Genomic DNA, 15,057 nt, shown 5'->3' with positions numbered 1-15,057 from the left:
AAAGTAACTATGTTACTTAGTTACTTTTTACAGAAAGTAATGAGTAACATTACTTTTGTGTTACTTTTTAAATCTGGGCAGGGCATGATTGTTTGTTTTAATATAAAGCTATATTTTTGGCAAACGTAAAAGCCCGTTCAGAAACCTCAGACAGAAGGAAAAGTAAATTCACATCTGCACAGATGAAAGTTAAACACTGTTCAGCAATTAAAAAAACAAATGTTAGTTTATCGAATTGGATCATCGAAGGTCAGCAGCAAAGACGGTTAATAAATCAGGATTAAATACATAAAGGATACTTGTATTATTTTACATTGAATTATTGTAGGTTTGCATCATATTCTGAGTTGCATTTAGCTGTTTTTATTAATTTCGAGGAAAACTGAATCTTTTTTTGTGAGTGAGATGAATTAATGCATGTTCACATTTATTATAGAACTAAAGTAACATCTTACTCCCGATTTCTCTCAATGTAGGGACAGGAGAGCTTTCAAACAATAAATGGGGGGGAATGTAACTGGCATTACTTATTAGTTACTTTACTAGTTACTTGAAAAAGTAATCTGATTACGTAACTTGCGTTACTTGTAATGCGTTACCCCCAACACTGATAATAACCATTAAAATACATTCGCTATATTACTGCGTTTACAGAACCCACTTTTCTAGTTTGCTCCTACTTCATGGTTGTGCTTAACATCATTGTTCCTTAGTAGTTAAAAAAAAAAAAAAATAGCAAGCGTATCACCATTGGTTCTTCTGATCGAGATTACAGTAATTGTCATGTTTTTATGTTAACCATATGAGAAGTTAGGCTTGAAGATGAAATTAATTTCTTACAATTTATTTCAATCATAAATGTATTTGTGATCAAAAGAAACCATCTAAAAACAACCATTATCCAAAGGGTTTTTTTTCTTTTTTTTTTTTAAGAAAAGCATTTATCAGGTGCTTATGTAATGCTACAAATCCTTATGCAATTTAACAAAAGTTATAAAGACAAAGGATTCAAAACCAACAATTTTTAAAAATGTGGTGTAATTGCTTTACGATTAAAAACTTCATTTTGCATATACAAATGTACAGTAACTACATCAATTTGAATATTGTCTTATCCTTCATATCAGAGGCTGGTGTTCTGAAACATGTCTTGTTAAAATGAATAGTTCACCCAAATAAACAAACTTGTCATTTGCTCACCTTCATGTTATTCCCAAACATTTATATCTTATCCATCTTGTGTAAAATGTAAGATATTTTTATTGAATCACTCCTTTCCTCTGACTGAACAGCTGAAACATTTTTCAAAATATCTCCTCTTTTTTAGAACTAAAAGTTCCTAGAAGTTTGGAATGACAAGGTGAGTACATTTTCATCGAGTGAATGTTTCTCAGCTGTTAAGATGTTAAACAATTAGCTCAAAAGGTTCACATCATTCAGCCTCAATCTAATATGTAATAATCATTTAAAAATAAAATAAGTTAGAGGTACTGCAGGTCTTCCAAAACACCACACAATTCATTTTATGCTACCATTTGTTTCAGTGAACTAATTTTGCAACTCCAAACATCATTGCATGTCTACGTTACTCCACTCCCATCAGCAGAAGTCAACTAAACAGAGTGAATTACTGCTTAAGCCAAGGATGAGCAGCGATGGCTTCTTTACTGCGGTCACCGTAATCATACAGCAGCTCCTCGTCTACTTTGAGGTCTCTGGAAGCCAGGAAGATGAGGTGAGGTTTGCCGTTGATCTCGTGCAGCTTGGTCCGAAGATTGCCGTTCTTACTGTGGTTGATCAGCCGGCCCAGACGGTTGGTTTCTTTAGTAGCATCCACACTAGAATAGTGCACAAACAATTATATACGGTCTCTAACAATTTCAGGAGTTCAGGTCTGTTCATAGACACAGCAATGTTTACTTTATTATAGCATGCCAATTCTCAAAGAGAGACTCAAAATCTTCACATCTCAAGATAAAAACACATCAAAATACTCACCAGTAGGTTTTATCGTGGTAGCGGAAATAGTACATGTAGCAGCCGGTGGCTGGGTCTTGAGCATATTGAGACTCTCTTGCCTTTGCATCAGCAATTTCTAACAAATCCCCATGATACTCCACTACAAACTGGTCTTTCTGAAACGCTCGGTCTGCAAAAACACCTCTTCCTTTTCCCTCAATATTTTTCACCTGATTTAGAAAATAGGAGAAGGTTAAACCAAGACATGAAAAGTAAACTTAAAATAATGTAGAATGAGCTTTAAAACAAGCTTACCTTGAGCCCCTCTTCAACATTGTTTCTGATGAGATCGTCAATGTGCCGCTGCTCTTCACACTGTTTTAACACAACATGTCCACATTCAGCTACATTTAATAAAATAAACATTTGACAATGGTAAAATAAATCCATGTTAAAAATGAATTGGTATTTAAAAAGTGGTCTTAAAAGAGATAAAAATGCCAAATTGTAACAATTAAAGTCAAAACAAAACTCAGAGAGCAGCACATCTTCTATTTAAATAACTCAATGCATGAGTTATTGATTAGTTTTTGAAATGTGGGTGTGGCTATCAAAGTTTCCAGGGGCGGAGTTTATGCACACCAAGGGTTTATTTACACAACTGTACCAAAGGCTTAATTTTTTCATTTTCTTTGAGTTTTTGAAAAGTTTTGCATACAGATGACAACATTGTCAAAACTATCCCAGCTCACATGGATCTGCAACAACAACTGAAAATGCTGTATTATGGATGTCAGGCCAGATGTTGCCAATGTCTCTTTGTAAAAAAATACTACACTCTGCGCAATTATATATATATATATATATATATATATATATATATATATATATATATTCGTATAGACTAAACACATAATATGCACTTTTTTTTTTAATCAATTGTGTAAACACCCCCTAAATTATTGAAGTCATGCATATCACTGGACAGAAGACTGTTCTCATAGTTTGCATACATTGATCTTCTGGTAAAAATGTCAGTTTTCCTAAGTGAAACATACATGGGTGAATATTTCACAATAAGCTCAATAATATGCATATAGAAAACAGATTTCAAGAATAAACCTCATTAAAAACAACACTTTTGTCAAAGGATTTACCAACCTTTAACTCAGCTTTGCTTTTCCTGCCACTTCGCCTGACTGGAAAATAATCGGTGACCTTTCGATTGAGTTCAGATTCTTTGTTTTTCAATCTAAAATAAGATAAAAACACACGTTAAGTTGGCCCTACTAACCTATGAAAAGGACGCATATAAACTTTCTCCCTCATTTGTAAAACTTAAAACTTAAAACATTCAACTATGTTTTGGATATTTAAAAGTAGACATACTTCCTGTCTGTCTTTTCAGAATTTATCCTTTGCCCAGATTTAGTTTGTTTCCTTGTCCCAGACCCTTTATGAGGCACAGCAGTCTGCTCATTATGTCCACAAACAGGGCTCTGTTTGCTAGTGTCCCCTTCTTTAGGTGCATTCAGCTCTGCATCTTTGACTGACCAAAGAAAGAAGAAAGTAGTAAGTAAAACAACTTAGGAAAAAAAACTATTTTGGATTAACACAATGATAAATTTGTATAAAGTTAATACGATTTAAGTAAATACCTTCATTCTGTTTGCTGGTGTCTTTAGGTAAAGGTCCCGTTGTATTGTCGTCTAAAATAACACCCAGTGGGTTACTGCGAAGCGGCTTGCTGAGATTCAGACAACTATGTATTGTTGGCTGCACTTGGCATGTCTGAGACGCAAATAGAAATATTACATCAATTAGTTATGATCATTGCACAATCGTGCACACAGGTCGTACTGACCGAATATAACGCATTTCTCGTAACGTTACTTACTGTGGGTTTTCCAGGTTTGTTCTCTTTAGCCTCTTCTACTTTCTCGTTTATTCTGCCGTCCTCAGGTCCTCGTTTGGCAGAAGTCGACTTTTTGCCTAATGGGTACATTTAAACATGCTTATTTCTTAAAATATCATATGTACGCATGCTGCAACATCATATTGTACGAATTCGAGTTGCAAAATACGTGCATTTCATTCCTCGAGCAAAACTAGACTGATTGCAGAAAACGCGAATATTTGCAGCAATTCCTCTGAATAAAAGTAAACACTAATTCTAATAATCACATGTTTTCTTAGTTTATTCACAACCGACAAGTTCGTTAAACAGACGCATGTCTGTGACTTACAGGATAATTTGCAGACTTATTATTATTATTATTTACCTTTACCCATCTTGCATAAGAGTTCCTACAACAAACGATATGACATATAAACACTACAGCATGCTGAGATAAGTCACCGTCAGGCTGCCTGGGTTTTTAAATATCAATCGCAGCGTTCATTGGTCAAGCTCTGGAAGAGTAGGATTGTGATTGGTTTACTGAACGCGGAAGCATTGCGTGACGTACTTCCGACATGAAATATTCGCTAGTTTCCAGTTATAGTAGTAAAATACTGTTTGTAAATTGTGTATGCAATACAAAAAGAAAAAAAGAGAGATTGCTTAAAACAAAACTCACACTTTTAGTTTTCCTGTTTTCATACTCTTGTCAACGAATTAATGAATTACAAATAATTAGGTAACTTTAATTCTATGAAACATTACTTATTTTTTTATAATCCAAAACCACATTTGCTCAGATGCAGTCCAAGAAAAGTGCACAATTCTTTTAATTTTAAAGGAAAACCTGCTTAAGAGGGTAAATTCTGTAAATATTTTTTTTTATATTTTTAATCTGTATGACTTCATATGTATTTTTTATGTATTACATATTTAACTATCAACTGTAGTTGCGTAATTCATGATGGACGTTAATGTACACTTTTCTGAATATTCTTATTATAACTGTGACACTAACAAAATGCCATTTTTAAACCAGTTGTCAAAAAATTTATTTTTTGTCATCAATGTTTTTATTGTTCCAAATTAAACATCTGTGACAATATGCTTGTATAAGTCTTGTATTGAGTCTGCTGACATCAAAATTAGCAAAACAAAATGTCAGTTAATTACTCATTTTCTCAGATAATACCTTTTAAAACAAATAGTATTATGAATATAACATATGGCTGTCAAACGATTAATCACAATTAATCGCATACAAAATAAAAGTTTGAGTTTGCCTAGTATTTGTGTGCGTACTGTGTGTAATTATTATGTATATATAAATACACACAAATTAAAGAAAAATGTTTTTTTATGTACAAAATATTTATATATATATATATATATATATAATACAAATTATATAAAAATTCAAATAAATACATATACTTGTAAATATTTCTTAAATATACATATGAATGTGTTTGTTTTTATATATACATAATAATTACACATAGTACACACACATATATTAGGCAAACTCAAACTTTTATTTTGTATGCAATTAATCGTTTGATAGCCCTAATATAACATGTGAATATGAATGAATGGAGAATATAATGTTACGTGAGTTAAATGAATGTGACCAGAGAGGGACTGCCGTTCTACAGCTGGACTAGTGTGCATATTCATTTCCCATTCAATCATGTAACTCACTGCTTATTCACTGTAGATGCAGATATATAAGTCATCCATCAGCCTTTCTGTGCTGTCTGCATCTTTGTTTATTAACCAGACATTATGGCCTTTTACTTTACAGAAACCTTAGTTGTCGTTTCAACAGGCAAGTTTTCATTACACACATAGTTTCATTGACATAACACAGCCAGGCACTGTATCCAGTTCTCCGAATCATACTAAAGTCCCCAGTGTCTTCATTTACAGATTACACTGTTAAAGCAATCCTGTCCACTAAATACTAAAAGAAAAAAAGGTGGAAATCTTCTGCACCTCAGCATTTGTCATCTTCTTGGTCTGCAGACAGCATCTCCTTGAATTGTCTCTTTTTTTCTATGTTTTCATTTACTTTTTTCCGTTTGTCCTGTTTCCTTTGTATGGATTCCTTTTTCATTTTCACCAATTCACTTTCCTCACCCTTATATGCAATTTCCAGTTTCTCACGTAAAATCTCCCGTGCTCGTTTTCTGTTCAAATCCACCGATCTGGTCTGGTGACACTGCAAGAGAACACGAGATCCTTTTAGTGCAGTAGTTTGGAATTAGATTACACAAGACTATATAGGCTTGACAGCAATGCATCATGGGTGCCATTCTCAGAGGGTTTTGGGACCTCATCACCTTGTCAAGAAATTAAAATGAGATATTCTAGTAATTCTATTTGTCTCTTCATTGATAGCCCATCTGTCAGGATCAGACATATTGGCTGAAACTTTATCAATACAAAACCAATCGTCATCTAACGACAGCATCACACAAATTCAAAGAACAGCACACAAAACGGGTCACCCTACCATTTTAAGACATGCAGAGTTTGTTTTTTTTTAATATTCCAGATCAGACCACATTTTATGAGTGTTCAATGCAGAAATTTACAGTTAAATATACATTCATGCCTTAATCCACAGTCACTTACATAACATTCACGGCATACACTTGATCAGTTTATGCATTCCTCAGGAAATCCAAATCATTCCAAAGATTCATAAACTAATACTTTTTCTGAAAACTGTACTTACAGTGTTGATTCTGTAATAAAGGCCATAATCGTGTTGACATTAAAAAATGAATATCTGATAATAATGCAAACATTTTACAGGACAGTTTCAACTGTTTTTAGTATAAATCTGCATAATATAACATGGATTTGTCAGGTTATCACATAGTATGACATAACCAAATATCAATTTAAACAAATACTCTGACATTATTACTTTTTAAAAACCTTTAAGGCAAGACACTACAGATAAAAACACTTTTTTTCATGCACTGGTCAATTTTAATATTTTGTGTTACTTGGCTTTACATAACGTGTTGTTTTAGACTAGTGTAAGGAAAATTCCAAAGTAACTTTCAAGTGTTCCTTAGAGTTTTATATATTATTTGCCTGATTTTATACAACATTTAAAAAAAAACACCTTTGTCACCACAGTAATGACAAGCAGTCAGCCAGAACAGATTTAACAATTCATGTCATTTCAAGAGTGAACTCACCTTTACTACGATCCCTGTGGGAATGTGCCTGAGCACCACACAGTTGCTGGTTTTGTTGGTGGCTTGTCCTCCGGGACCAGACCCCCGAACAAACTGTTCATCGAGGTCTTCCTCGTGTACTTCTGGCAGGTCAATTTGGTATTTCTTACCAGCAGCTAAAACACACGGCCATCCCGTTAATCGCCAGTGCGGGGGAAGTGTGAGGCTCGTCCCCGTGTTCAGTGAACCCCAGCGCAGCTTACAGGCGGCCAAAACACGCTGATGGACTAAAAGAGGCGAAGTCATCCTTCAAAGATTCTTCTTGCAGCCACAAAATAAAGCATTTATACATATTCAAATAACGTCTCTGAAAATAAACTAAAACAAAACTAAAAATCTCATAGAAATATACAGCATAATGCAGCAATGTACTACATACACACAGAACTTCTAGAGTCCTGCTCACTTCTTCTTTAGTTTATGATGATTCACAGATTGTGGTCATACCGCCACCTACTGGACTGCTGTCTGTTATTACACCCATCTAAAATACTTCTAGGTCAAAGGTTCAATAGGTCAAACTAATGCACTTACATCTACATATATGTGGGTCATTCCACCGAATGGGTGCTATTTCTGTCCCCAGGACATTATATGCACGAATATGCATAAAAATGACCCACAAAATACATTTTATTATTAAGCAAAGAGTAAAATGTCTAAATAATGAAATATGTAAAATATCAAATTAAAAAAACAAATAAATAAAACTACATAAAATACTAAAAATATAGCATTTGTACATGTCCCCGGTCTCTAACGCTACATTTTAACATGCAATATAATGTTTAAAGTCCTTCGGAAATAATTATTATTTTGCATTTTTGTGTGCCTCCATTTTCCATATATACTTAAAAAAAATCTTGAATATTTTACATAAAATACACATTTTAGTCCTGTAGCCAGGTTCTTACTCAGTCCTGTTACTCTAACACATTCCCCCCTCTACAAAACTGGGGAAAATCCACAAGACACATTTTCAGCTGGATATTGCAGCATCTGGATCTGCTGAAGGCAATGAAATGAATGAGAGTATGCGGTCTCATTTATATATATATATATATATATATATATTTGATGGTATTGTAATGACGGTTGGGAGCGTCAATATAAATATACTGTCCTGTTACCTAAATTGTTTCTTATATGTTACTTGTTAATTTTAAAAATACAAATCTTTGGTGAATCACTACAATTTGCAGGGTATCCTTATAATATTAGCATGTGCTTTATGTGGCTATATTATATGCATTTGCATTATATGCATCCTAAAATCTCAAACCTGTTACTTTCAGTCCTGTTACTCATATATTCATATATAGCACCTGAGTAACAGTAACAGGAGTGAGCAGTGTCATCTGATTTATTAATATAGATATTAGGCCACATCCATATTAGCTAAATTCAAAAATGCATCTTTTTTTCAATGTTTTTGCCCTCTATCCACACTGAGACAATGTTTTTGCCTAGAGAAAACTTATGGTTGTTCCTGCATTGTTGTTTTATATTATTATATACATAATGTATAATATAATATAATATAATATAATATAATATAATATAATATAATATAATATAATATAATATAATATAATAGTTAAATCACTATTTTTTAATTTAGTTTGGTCCATCATTTATTCCATTGTTTAATAAATTACATCATAGAAAATGTATAAGCTTGAGGTTTCAGTCGCCTTTAAAATAAAAAAGGGGGTTTATGCACTTTTTTTATAATCCTGCTGCTCAAAATACCTGGGATTTTCCCAAAATAACACTATATGGAGTAAATACATATGTGTGTGTATATATATATATATATATTTGTTGATATGGACTATGTTGATGAGAGTGATGTAGTTGTTCACTGTGAAGCTTGCACTGCGATGTACCTGAGAGAAAACAGATTTGACCATCTAATTTTCACCAGTAAAAAAAAAAAAAAAAAGTTTTTTAAAGTTTGTTTTGCATAACGTCACAGTTATGTATGATATGAGAATAAGGCCTGAAGTTAGCAAGAACATTTTAAAGAAAATAAAATTATATGTTCATGATGACATATTTGTCATATTTTTCCCTCTCAAACCTTGTGTTTGGTGTAAAAACACCCCTGGCCCCAGAGGGCATCACTTCCCTCTTTGATTATTACTGTAGTTACCATGATCTGAACATCACATCCTTTCTTTTTCCCTCAGATGTAATCTATCTAGGTGGTTGAATAAAAATATTTGGTCTTTATATCTAAAAACTACCTTAACTTACCACCAGCAAGCTTGTTATCTAGACAGTTAGCAGCAGCTAACAATATTTACTTATTGTCAGTATGATTATGAATAAACATTCATATCTGTCTACTCTGCTAGTTGATCCAAACAATATAAAATTAATACTGTTGATAAACGATGTATAAACAGACGTCACGTAGAGTTAAATGCGTAGCATTTTAATACAATTGCTAACGTTACAGCAGCAGGCAATATAAACGTACATTAGTTATTTTATTTAACATGTGTCATTTGAATTTTTTGTTTTTTGACCTAAAACACAGAGACACTGATGTTGATGTGTCTGCATCCAATCATTTCTGTGGGCTTAACAGATCACCCTTTACAGCAGATTTAATTCACAAACAACTGACAGTTTTGACCTCAAATATGATTTTCAGTAACAATAATTAATCCTTTATTTCGACATTAATAACACGCGCTCATAAGATCTCCCGGTTCTTCCTTATGAATTCAGTTGACTGGAGACTCGCTCTAAACGGATCATTTGAATCAGTGAGTTGTCGACTCGTGAACAGCTGCAATCGGATCATTCCAATTCGTGAATGAATCGTTTGGTGAGATTTGCGAATCGATTTAACAGGTTCATTAAAAAGAATCAGTTTGTTCATGAATCAGACACGTGATATTTTATAAGGAGTTTGTTTTATGAAATGTAGCGAAGTAAAAAGTACGATCTTACGCTTTGGAATGTAGTGAAGTAAAAGTGAAAGTTACTCCAAATAAAACTACTCCAGTAAAATACAGATATTTGAAAAATGCAGTACAACTACTTCATTATTGTCCACCACTGGTTTTGATGCGATCCTCTTCTGTTTTAAAGAAAGGAAACTGACATAATATGTAAGAAAGATATTTTATTGATGTTCTCTCTAATACCATCAGCTGATATTTAAGAGATGCTGAGCTTCGGTGCTAATGAACACTAACAGACTGCAAATGACCTTATTTACAAATAAATTAGCCATTAAGAAAGTCTTTCTACATCAACAAATAATGAGATACAGACTCTTCCTGCTCTGACTTTGATGGATATTGAATACGTAAACTGCGTTCAAATAAATGGGGTTAATTAGCCGCTTTTGGCAGCCCTGTTACAAACTACTAAATACTGTTCAACTCTGTAACCTGTAGGTTACGCCAGGACAGTGATTATGCATTGTATGTACTCATTCCTCTACAGTATCAGAGGACAAAATGACATTCTGGAATGACATGTAGTCAATGGGGAGGAATATAAAGTAGCTAAAAAATGAAGAAACAGTTGAATTCTTGTAGAAATGCAGGAGAAGGCTTTTGGACTGGCTTGGACTTGACACCTGCTACCTACTGATGCCCAGTCTCTTCTGGAAGACATCACCATCTCCTTTAGTGGCTTGCTGTGTGAAAAACAATAAGAAATCATGACTAATTGCTCATGAATTTAAATATTTTTCCTATTTACCAAAAGATGAATGGTTGCAAGAGACAGTCGAGACACGCACCTTGTTGATTTCCTTGTGTCGGTCCTTGCTGACAATTTCTTCTAAAATTTCCCCGTCGCCTCTTACAAGCCTGTATGAAGGTTTATAAAGTTAATGTTCATTGTGTTGTGGATGGAGCAGGTTGCAATAAAAATACTAAGACTAAGTAGCGGTTTAACACACCTGGTCCGCCCTGTCTCGGGGTCCAGGACGCGGCGGATGACACTTTGTCTGGCCTCGTATTCTTCCTTTGTCATTGGTCTCTTGGTGCAAAGTCTGGCCTTCTGTTCATCAGTCATGACTACAGTGAGAGAGAAATCGCTGTTTATCTCCATCACATTTTTAGCAAATATGAATTATTATTATTATTAGATGTTTTTTGTGTATTTCCAGTGTGTGCACAAACCAGGCCCGTGTTCTTTCGCTTCTTCAATCTGCCAGGTCTTCAGGTACGTTTCAGGTTTTTCATCAGAAGCAGCAGTTGATTGTGAAGCTGCTGCTCTTTCAGCTTTCAACGCCAGCTTCTTCAGCCTCTTCTTTTCCTTTTTCTCCTTCTTCTTTTCACGCTTCAGTTTCTTAACTTCTCGCCGTTTCTTCTTCTTCTTAGCCTTTTTTTCTCTGGATGGGGAAGTGGAGCTAGAAGATGATGAAGAGCTGGAGGGACTTCTCCTTTTCATCTTTTTCCTCTCTAATTTCGGAATAGAAGTTGGGAGATGCGTTATATGTACACATACTGTCGCCACAAATACAGTACATACAGTAATTTATGAATACACAATCTACTACATGTCTTCTGTTGTCTAATTGACAGTTCACACTTTTTAACACGTAAAAGCCCTGTTAGTTCAACTGTACAAATGTCCACCTTCAGGTCATTTTGCTGTGAAATATTTACCTTTTATGAATTTTCCTTATGATTTTTAAGACATTTAGCAAGAATAGCTTATAAAGAATATATATTATTTCATATATCAGAATTTACAGGTATATGAAAGAATTTTTTTTTTTTTGAGTAAACTACTCATTAATGTAAAGCATGAACACAGTAAATAAGTATAACAATGTAGATACATATGTTTAAGATGCAGTACTGAGAGCACAACTTTCTCTTACCAGTCGAACGTTCACGTTTCTTTTGGGGGCTTGGGCTGGATCTCCTGGCGCTTGATGATGACAAGCTTCTTGATTTGCTCTCATCTCTGTGTCTGCTCTTAGATCTGCTGCCATCATCACTCCCTCCCATGAGTAATAATCTACTGGTGAAACAGTCAGGAAAGAAGTCCCGTTTTGTTACTGTTTGAAAAAGCGATCTTCAAAAACATATATTTAATAAATAAATAAAACATAAATATATTTAAAAGAACACTCCACTTTTTTTTGAATTAGCATAGATCTTGCATAGTACAGAACTTGACTCTTCTGTAGTTACATCATGTACAAAGACGGACGAAAAATGAAAAGTTGCGATTTTCTAGGTCAGTATGGCTAGGAACTTTACTCTCATTTCGGCGTAATAATCAAGAAACTTTGCTGCCGTACCATGGGTGCAGCAGGCGCAATGATATCACGCAGCACCTGAAAGTGACCGGCACTAAGTTTGTGTAGATGCAGAGTTGCAGCAGGCAGAGTTGACGGCTGTGTAATATCATTGCGCGAGTCAAGTTTTAAATAGGAAAAATATCGAAAATCTTTGGTAATTTTTGAGCGAGATGCTAACGGTCTAATCTGATTCAATGATCTATGCTAAGCTATGCTAAAAGTGCTACCGGCAGACCCAGAGTTCGGCTGAATGGATTCAAAAACAATAGAACTCTACTGTTTAACTCTAGGGGAGTTGGACAATGAGCCTATTTTCAAAAAAAGTGGAGTGTTCCTTTAAAGGGGTCATTGGATGCCCGTTTTCCACAAGTTGATATGATTCTTTAGGGTCTTAATGAAAAGTCTATAATATACTTTGGTTAAAAATTCTCAATGGTTACCTTGCCAAAAATAGGTCTGCAAAAATCATTCTGTTCTGGTCGAGGTTGCTTTAAATGTTAATGAGCTCTGCCCGCCCCGCCCCTCTCTTCTCTCTGTAGATTGACCAGCCTGTTTACTTGTTTAGCCGCTAAACTTTCTAACTAGCACTTTATTAGGAAAGGCCATTGCAAAGATTCATAAAAAACCCTTAAGGCGGGCGTAAACTGCGATTTTTGAGGTCGTACGAGCTCGCATGCGATTTTTTGGGTTATCGGAGGAAATCGTCTCTTCTCGTATGGTCGGGGCTCGTATGGTGTGTGAGAAATTACGAGACGAGCAGAGTGCCTTACGAGCACTTCCCGACCTCACGATCATTTTTAAACATGTCAAAAAACTTCGGGAGCTGTCGGATTGAAAGCGTGACGTGTGTGCTGTTGAACGAGCCGATTTGTTGAGCAAACTGGAAATGACCAATCAGAAGCTAAGAAAAGAAAACCACAGAAGAAGAAAGATGAACATGGCAGCGCCACGGAGAATTTGGACTGTCGAGAAAGAGGACAAACTCGCTGAACTCTGGCAAGGACAGCGAGCGCTGTATGATATATCGAGAAGCATTTATCATGACAGGGTCGTCCGAGATGACATTTTACAGCGGATCGCCTCGGAGTCCATGTTTTTGGCACGGAACTTCGTGAATGTGATTGCCTCGGAAATCGGCAGGTTTTAAAATCGTGCCGTGTACCACTGCATCCGTAAACAAAGTCACTCGTGACGTGTGCGTGGCCATACGGTCTTCCGACTGTCCGAATTCGCACCGTGTACGGCCGCCCTTATACTCACTTCTGCTGTAAGTGAAGCTGGATCACGAATGATTTGCGTGAACATAGACAGATATATGTAGATCAGGAGGTGCATTCCCTTCACAAACAAACGTAATCCACTGCATCTTCAGCGGCTCAGATGTCGGGAGTAAATGACGACCACTACGTTCATTATTACATCCAGCAGCACAACACCTCAATCGCTCAATTCTTGTCTAACTTACATCCCTGCTCCGGCATCAAAACATGGAGGTTGGACTGTTACAGCTGATCTGAGGTAAGACGCTCATGTCAATCAACTATCGTGGGAGCGGCCTCTGAGGGTGTGACGCAACAACGACAGACATCTGAGAATGGCTAGATTTGAAAAAGGGGATATTATTTTACAGATTAATTAAAAACCACTGCATGGATTTTTATCATTACAGGGTAGATTTGTACATACACTGACAACACACATTAATGTTCAAACAAGATGTAAAAGTGAACTTAGCGTCCAATGACCCCTTTAATCAAAAGATACATCAACATTTTACTTTTTTTGTTATATGTACACATTCTTGCAACAAATTAAGCCAATGAGAGCAGTTGTGGGGCGGGGCAACACGTGTAGCCACGCCCCAAACGCACCCGCCATGCTTGTTAGAATATACACGAGTGTGTATACACGCAAATTAAGTATTCAGCAAAGCCTCCCTCACATTATTAAATAGCCTACTGTAGCTGGTTACAAGAAACACCTTAATTAAGAAGATACATGCATGGTAAAAAAGTAAAGCATTTTCTTGCTGGTTGAACCGATGCTTCCTCTGCACTGCCATCTGTCGTTTCGGAGAACAGTGCAACGGCGGGTACATCGTTACAAACTCGTCTAGTGTTTGGGGAGGTGTACGATAGCGACAATCTAACGCATAAACAAGGCCTCAGAACCGCAGCACGACTGAAAGAGTGTGTGAATGTTGTGAGCTGCAGGCGTGCAAAGTGCTACAACACATCTCGGTCTAAACTAATCTGATATTAAACAACGCAAGCACATGCTTCATATTACTTATAGGTACCCGGTAAATATCGCCAATTAATACTCACTCGTTCACCCGTCCCGTGTGTTTTCTTTCTGCTTTGTAAGACCTTTAAATCAGAAGAAAACTACTTGTGCACTGTGCAGTCACATGAAACAACAACAGTATGCCGGAAATCCGCTTTCGTCATCTTTTCAAAATAAAAGACATCGCGTGTTCGTAAGTAAATGAATGACGTGTTGGCGTGTGTGTGTGTATACATATCTATATCTATCTATCATATATATATATATATATATATATATATATATATTCAATATTTAATACTCAATATTCACCATGCTCTACTGTTTGAACTACAGGGAAAAATACCAATAAAATGCCTACTAAAAATTAAATA

The 15,057-nt window shown here is 35.5% G+C and overlaps 3 protein-coding genes across 5 annotated transcripts; all 3 read right to left on the bottom strand.

Annotated features, from left to right (window-relative positions):
* Positions 1 to 1,019: 1,019 nt before the first annotated feature.
* Positions 1,020 to 4,354, bottom strand: kmt5ab (lysine methyltransferase 5Ab). The gene is made up of 8 exons (XM_051108918.1): positions 4,242 to 4,354; positions 3,857 to 3,951; positions 3,618 to 3,750; positions 3,349 to 3,508; positions 3,121 to 3,211; positions 2,275 to 2,334; positions 1,999 to 2,189; positions 1,020 to 1,838 (listed from the first exon to the last, which is right to left on the bottom strand). Exons 1-8 carry the CDS (start codon positions 4,249 to 4,251, stop codon positions 1,628 to 1,630), a joined length of 951 nt encoding a protein of 316 aa, XP_050964875.1. The 5' UTR covers positions 4,252 to 4,354; the 3' UTR covers positions 1,020 to 1,627.
* A 551-nt stretch (positions 4,355 to 4,905) lies between these two features.
* Positions 4,906 to 7,545, bottom strand: mtrfr (mitochondrial translation release factor in rescue). Its single transcript, XM_051108861.1, has 2 exons — positions 7,075 to 7,545; positions 4,906 to 6,080 (listed from the first exon to the last, which is right to left on the bottom strand). The coding sequence occupies exons 1-2, from the start codon at positions 7,357 to 7,359 to the stop codon at positions 5,856 to 5,858; spliced, it is 510 nt and encodes a 169-aa protein (XP_050964818.1). The 5' UTR covers positions 7,360 to 7,545; the 3' UTR covers positions 4,906 to 5,855.
* A 2,692-nt stretch (positions 7,546 to 10,237) lies between these two features.
* On the bottom strand, positions 10,238 to 14,843 carry arl6ip4 (ADP-ribosylation factor-like 6 interacting protein 4). 3 transcript variants are annotated; one of them, XM_051108729.1, is made up of 6 exons: positions 14,725 to 14,843; positions 11,972 to 12,151; positions 11,265 to 11,546; positions 11,042 to 11,159; positions 10,880 to 10,949; positions 10,238 to 10,774 (listed from the first exon to the last, which is right to left on the bottom strand). In XM_051108729.1, exons 2-6 carry the CDS (start codon positions 12,099 to 12,101, stop codon positions 10,718 to 10,720), a joined length of 657 nt encoding a protein of 218 aa, XP_050964686.1. In that variant the 5' UTR covers positions 12,102 to 12,151; positions 14,725 to 14,843; the 3' UTR covers positions 10,238 to 10,717. The 3 variants fall into 3 exon arrangements, with proteins under 3 accessions (XP_050964686.1, XP_050964687.1, XP_050964688.1); XM_051108730.1 differs by having other exon boundaries at positions 11,972 to 12,114; XM_051108731.1 differs by having other exon boundaries at positions 11,972 to 12,111.
* Between the last annotated feature and the right edge of the window lie 214 nt (positions 14,844 to 15,057).

The sequence above is a fragment of the Labeo rohita genome, chromosome 5, assembly GCF_022985175.1.
Source record: "Labeo rohita strain BAU-BD-2019 chromosome 5, IGBB_LRoh.1.0, whole genome shotgun sequence".
NCBI classification, from domain to species: Eukaryota; Metazoa; Chordata; class Actinopteri; order Cypriniformes; family Cyprinidae; genus Labeo; species Labeo rohita.
Note: the sequence above shows the minus strand (reverse complement) of the source record. Positions and strands in the feature narration are given on the sequence as shown.

What these genes read in the sequence shown, in the direction of transcription:
- mtrfr (XM_051108861.1), bottom strand. Translation starts at nt 7,359, where the DNA reads ATGACTTCGCCTCTTTTAGTCCATCAGCGTGTTTTGGCCGCCTGTAAG. An exon ending in CCACAGGGATCGTAGTAAAG is followed by an intron (nt 6,081 to 7,074) that starts GTGAGTTCACTC and finishes GTTCTCTTGCAG; the next exon opens with TGTCACCAGACCAGATCGGT.
- kmt5ab (XM_051108918.1), bottom strand. An exon ending in ACAAACCTGGAAAACCCACA is followed by an intron (nt 3,751 to 3,856) that starts GTAAGTAACGTT and finishes TTTGCGTCTCAG; the next exon opens with ACATGCCAAGTGCAGCCAAC. An exon ending in TCTGAAAAGACAGACAGGAA is followed by an intron (nt 3,212 to 3,348) that starts GTATGTCTACTT and finishes ATCTTATTTTAG; the next exon opens with ATTGAAAAACAAAGAATCTG.
- arl6ip4 (XM_051108729.1), bottom strand. Translation starts at nt 12,101, where the DNA reads ATGGGAGGGAGTGATGATGGCAGCAGATCTAAGAGCAGACACAGAGAT. An exon ending in AGCGAAAGAACACGGGCCTG is followed by an intron (nt 11,160 to 11,264) that starts GTTTGTGCACAC and finishes CTCTCACTGTAG; the next exon opens with TCATGACTGATGAACAGAAG. An exon ending in GACACAAGGAAATCAACAAG is followed by an intron (nt 10,775 to 10,879) that starts GTGCGTGTCTCG and finishes TTTTTCACACAG; the next exon opens with CAAGCCACTAAAGGAGATGG.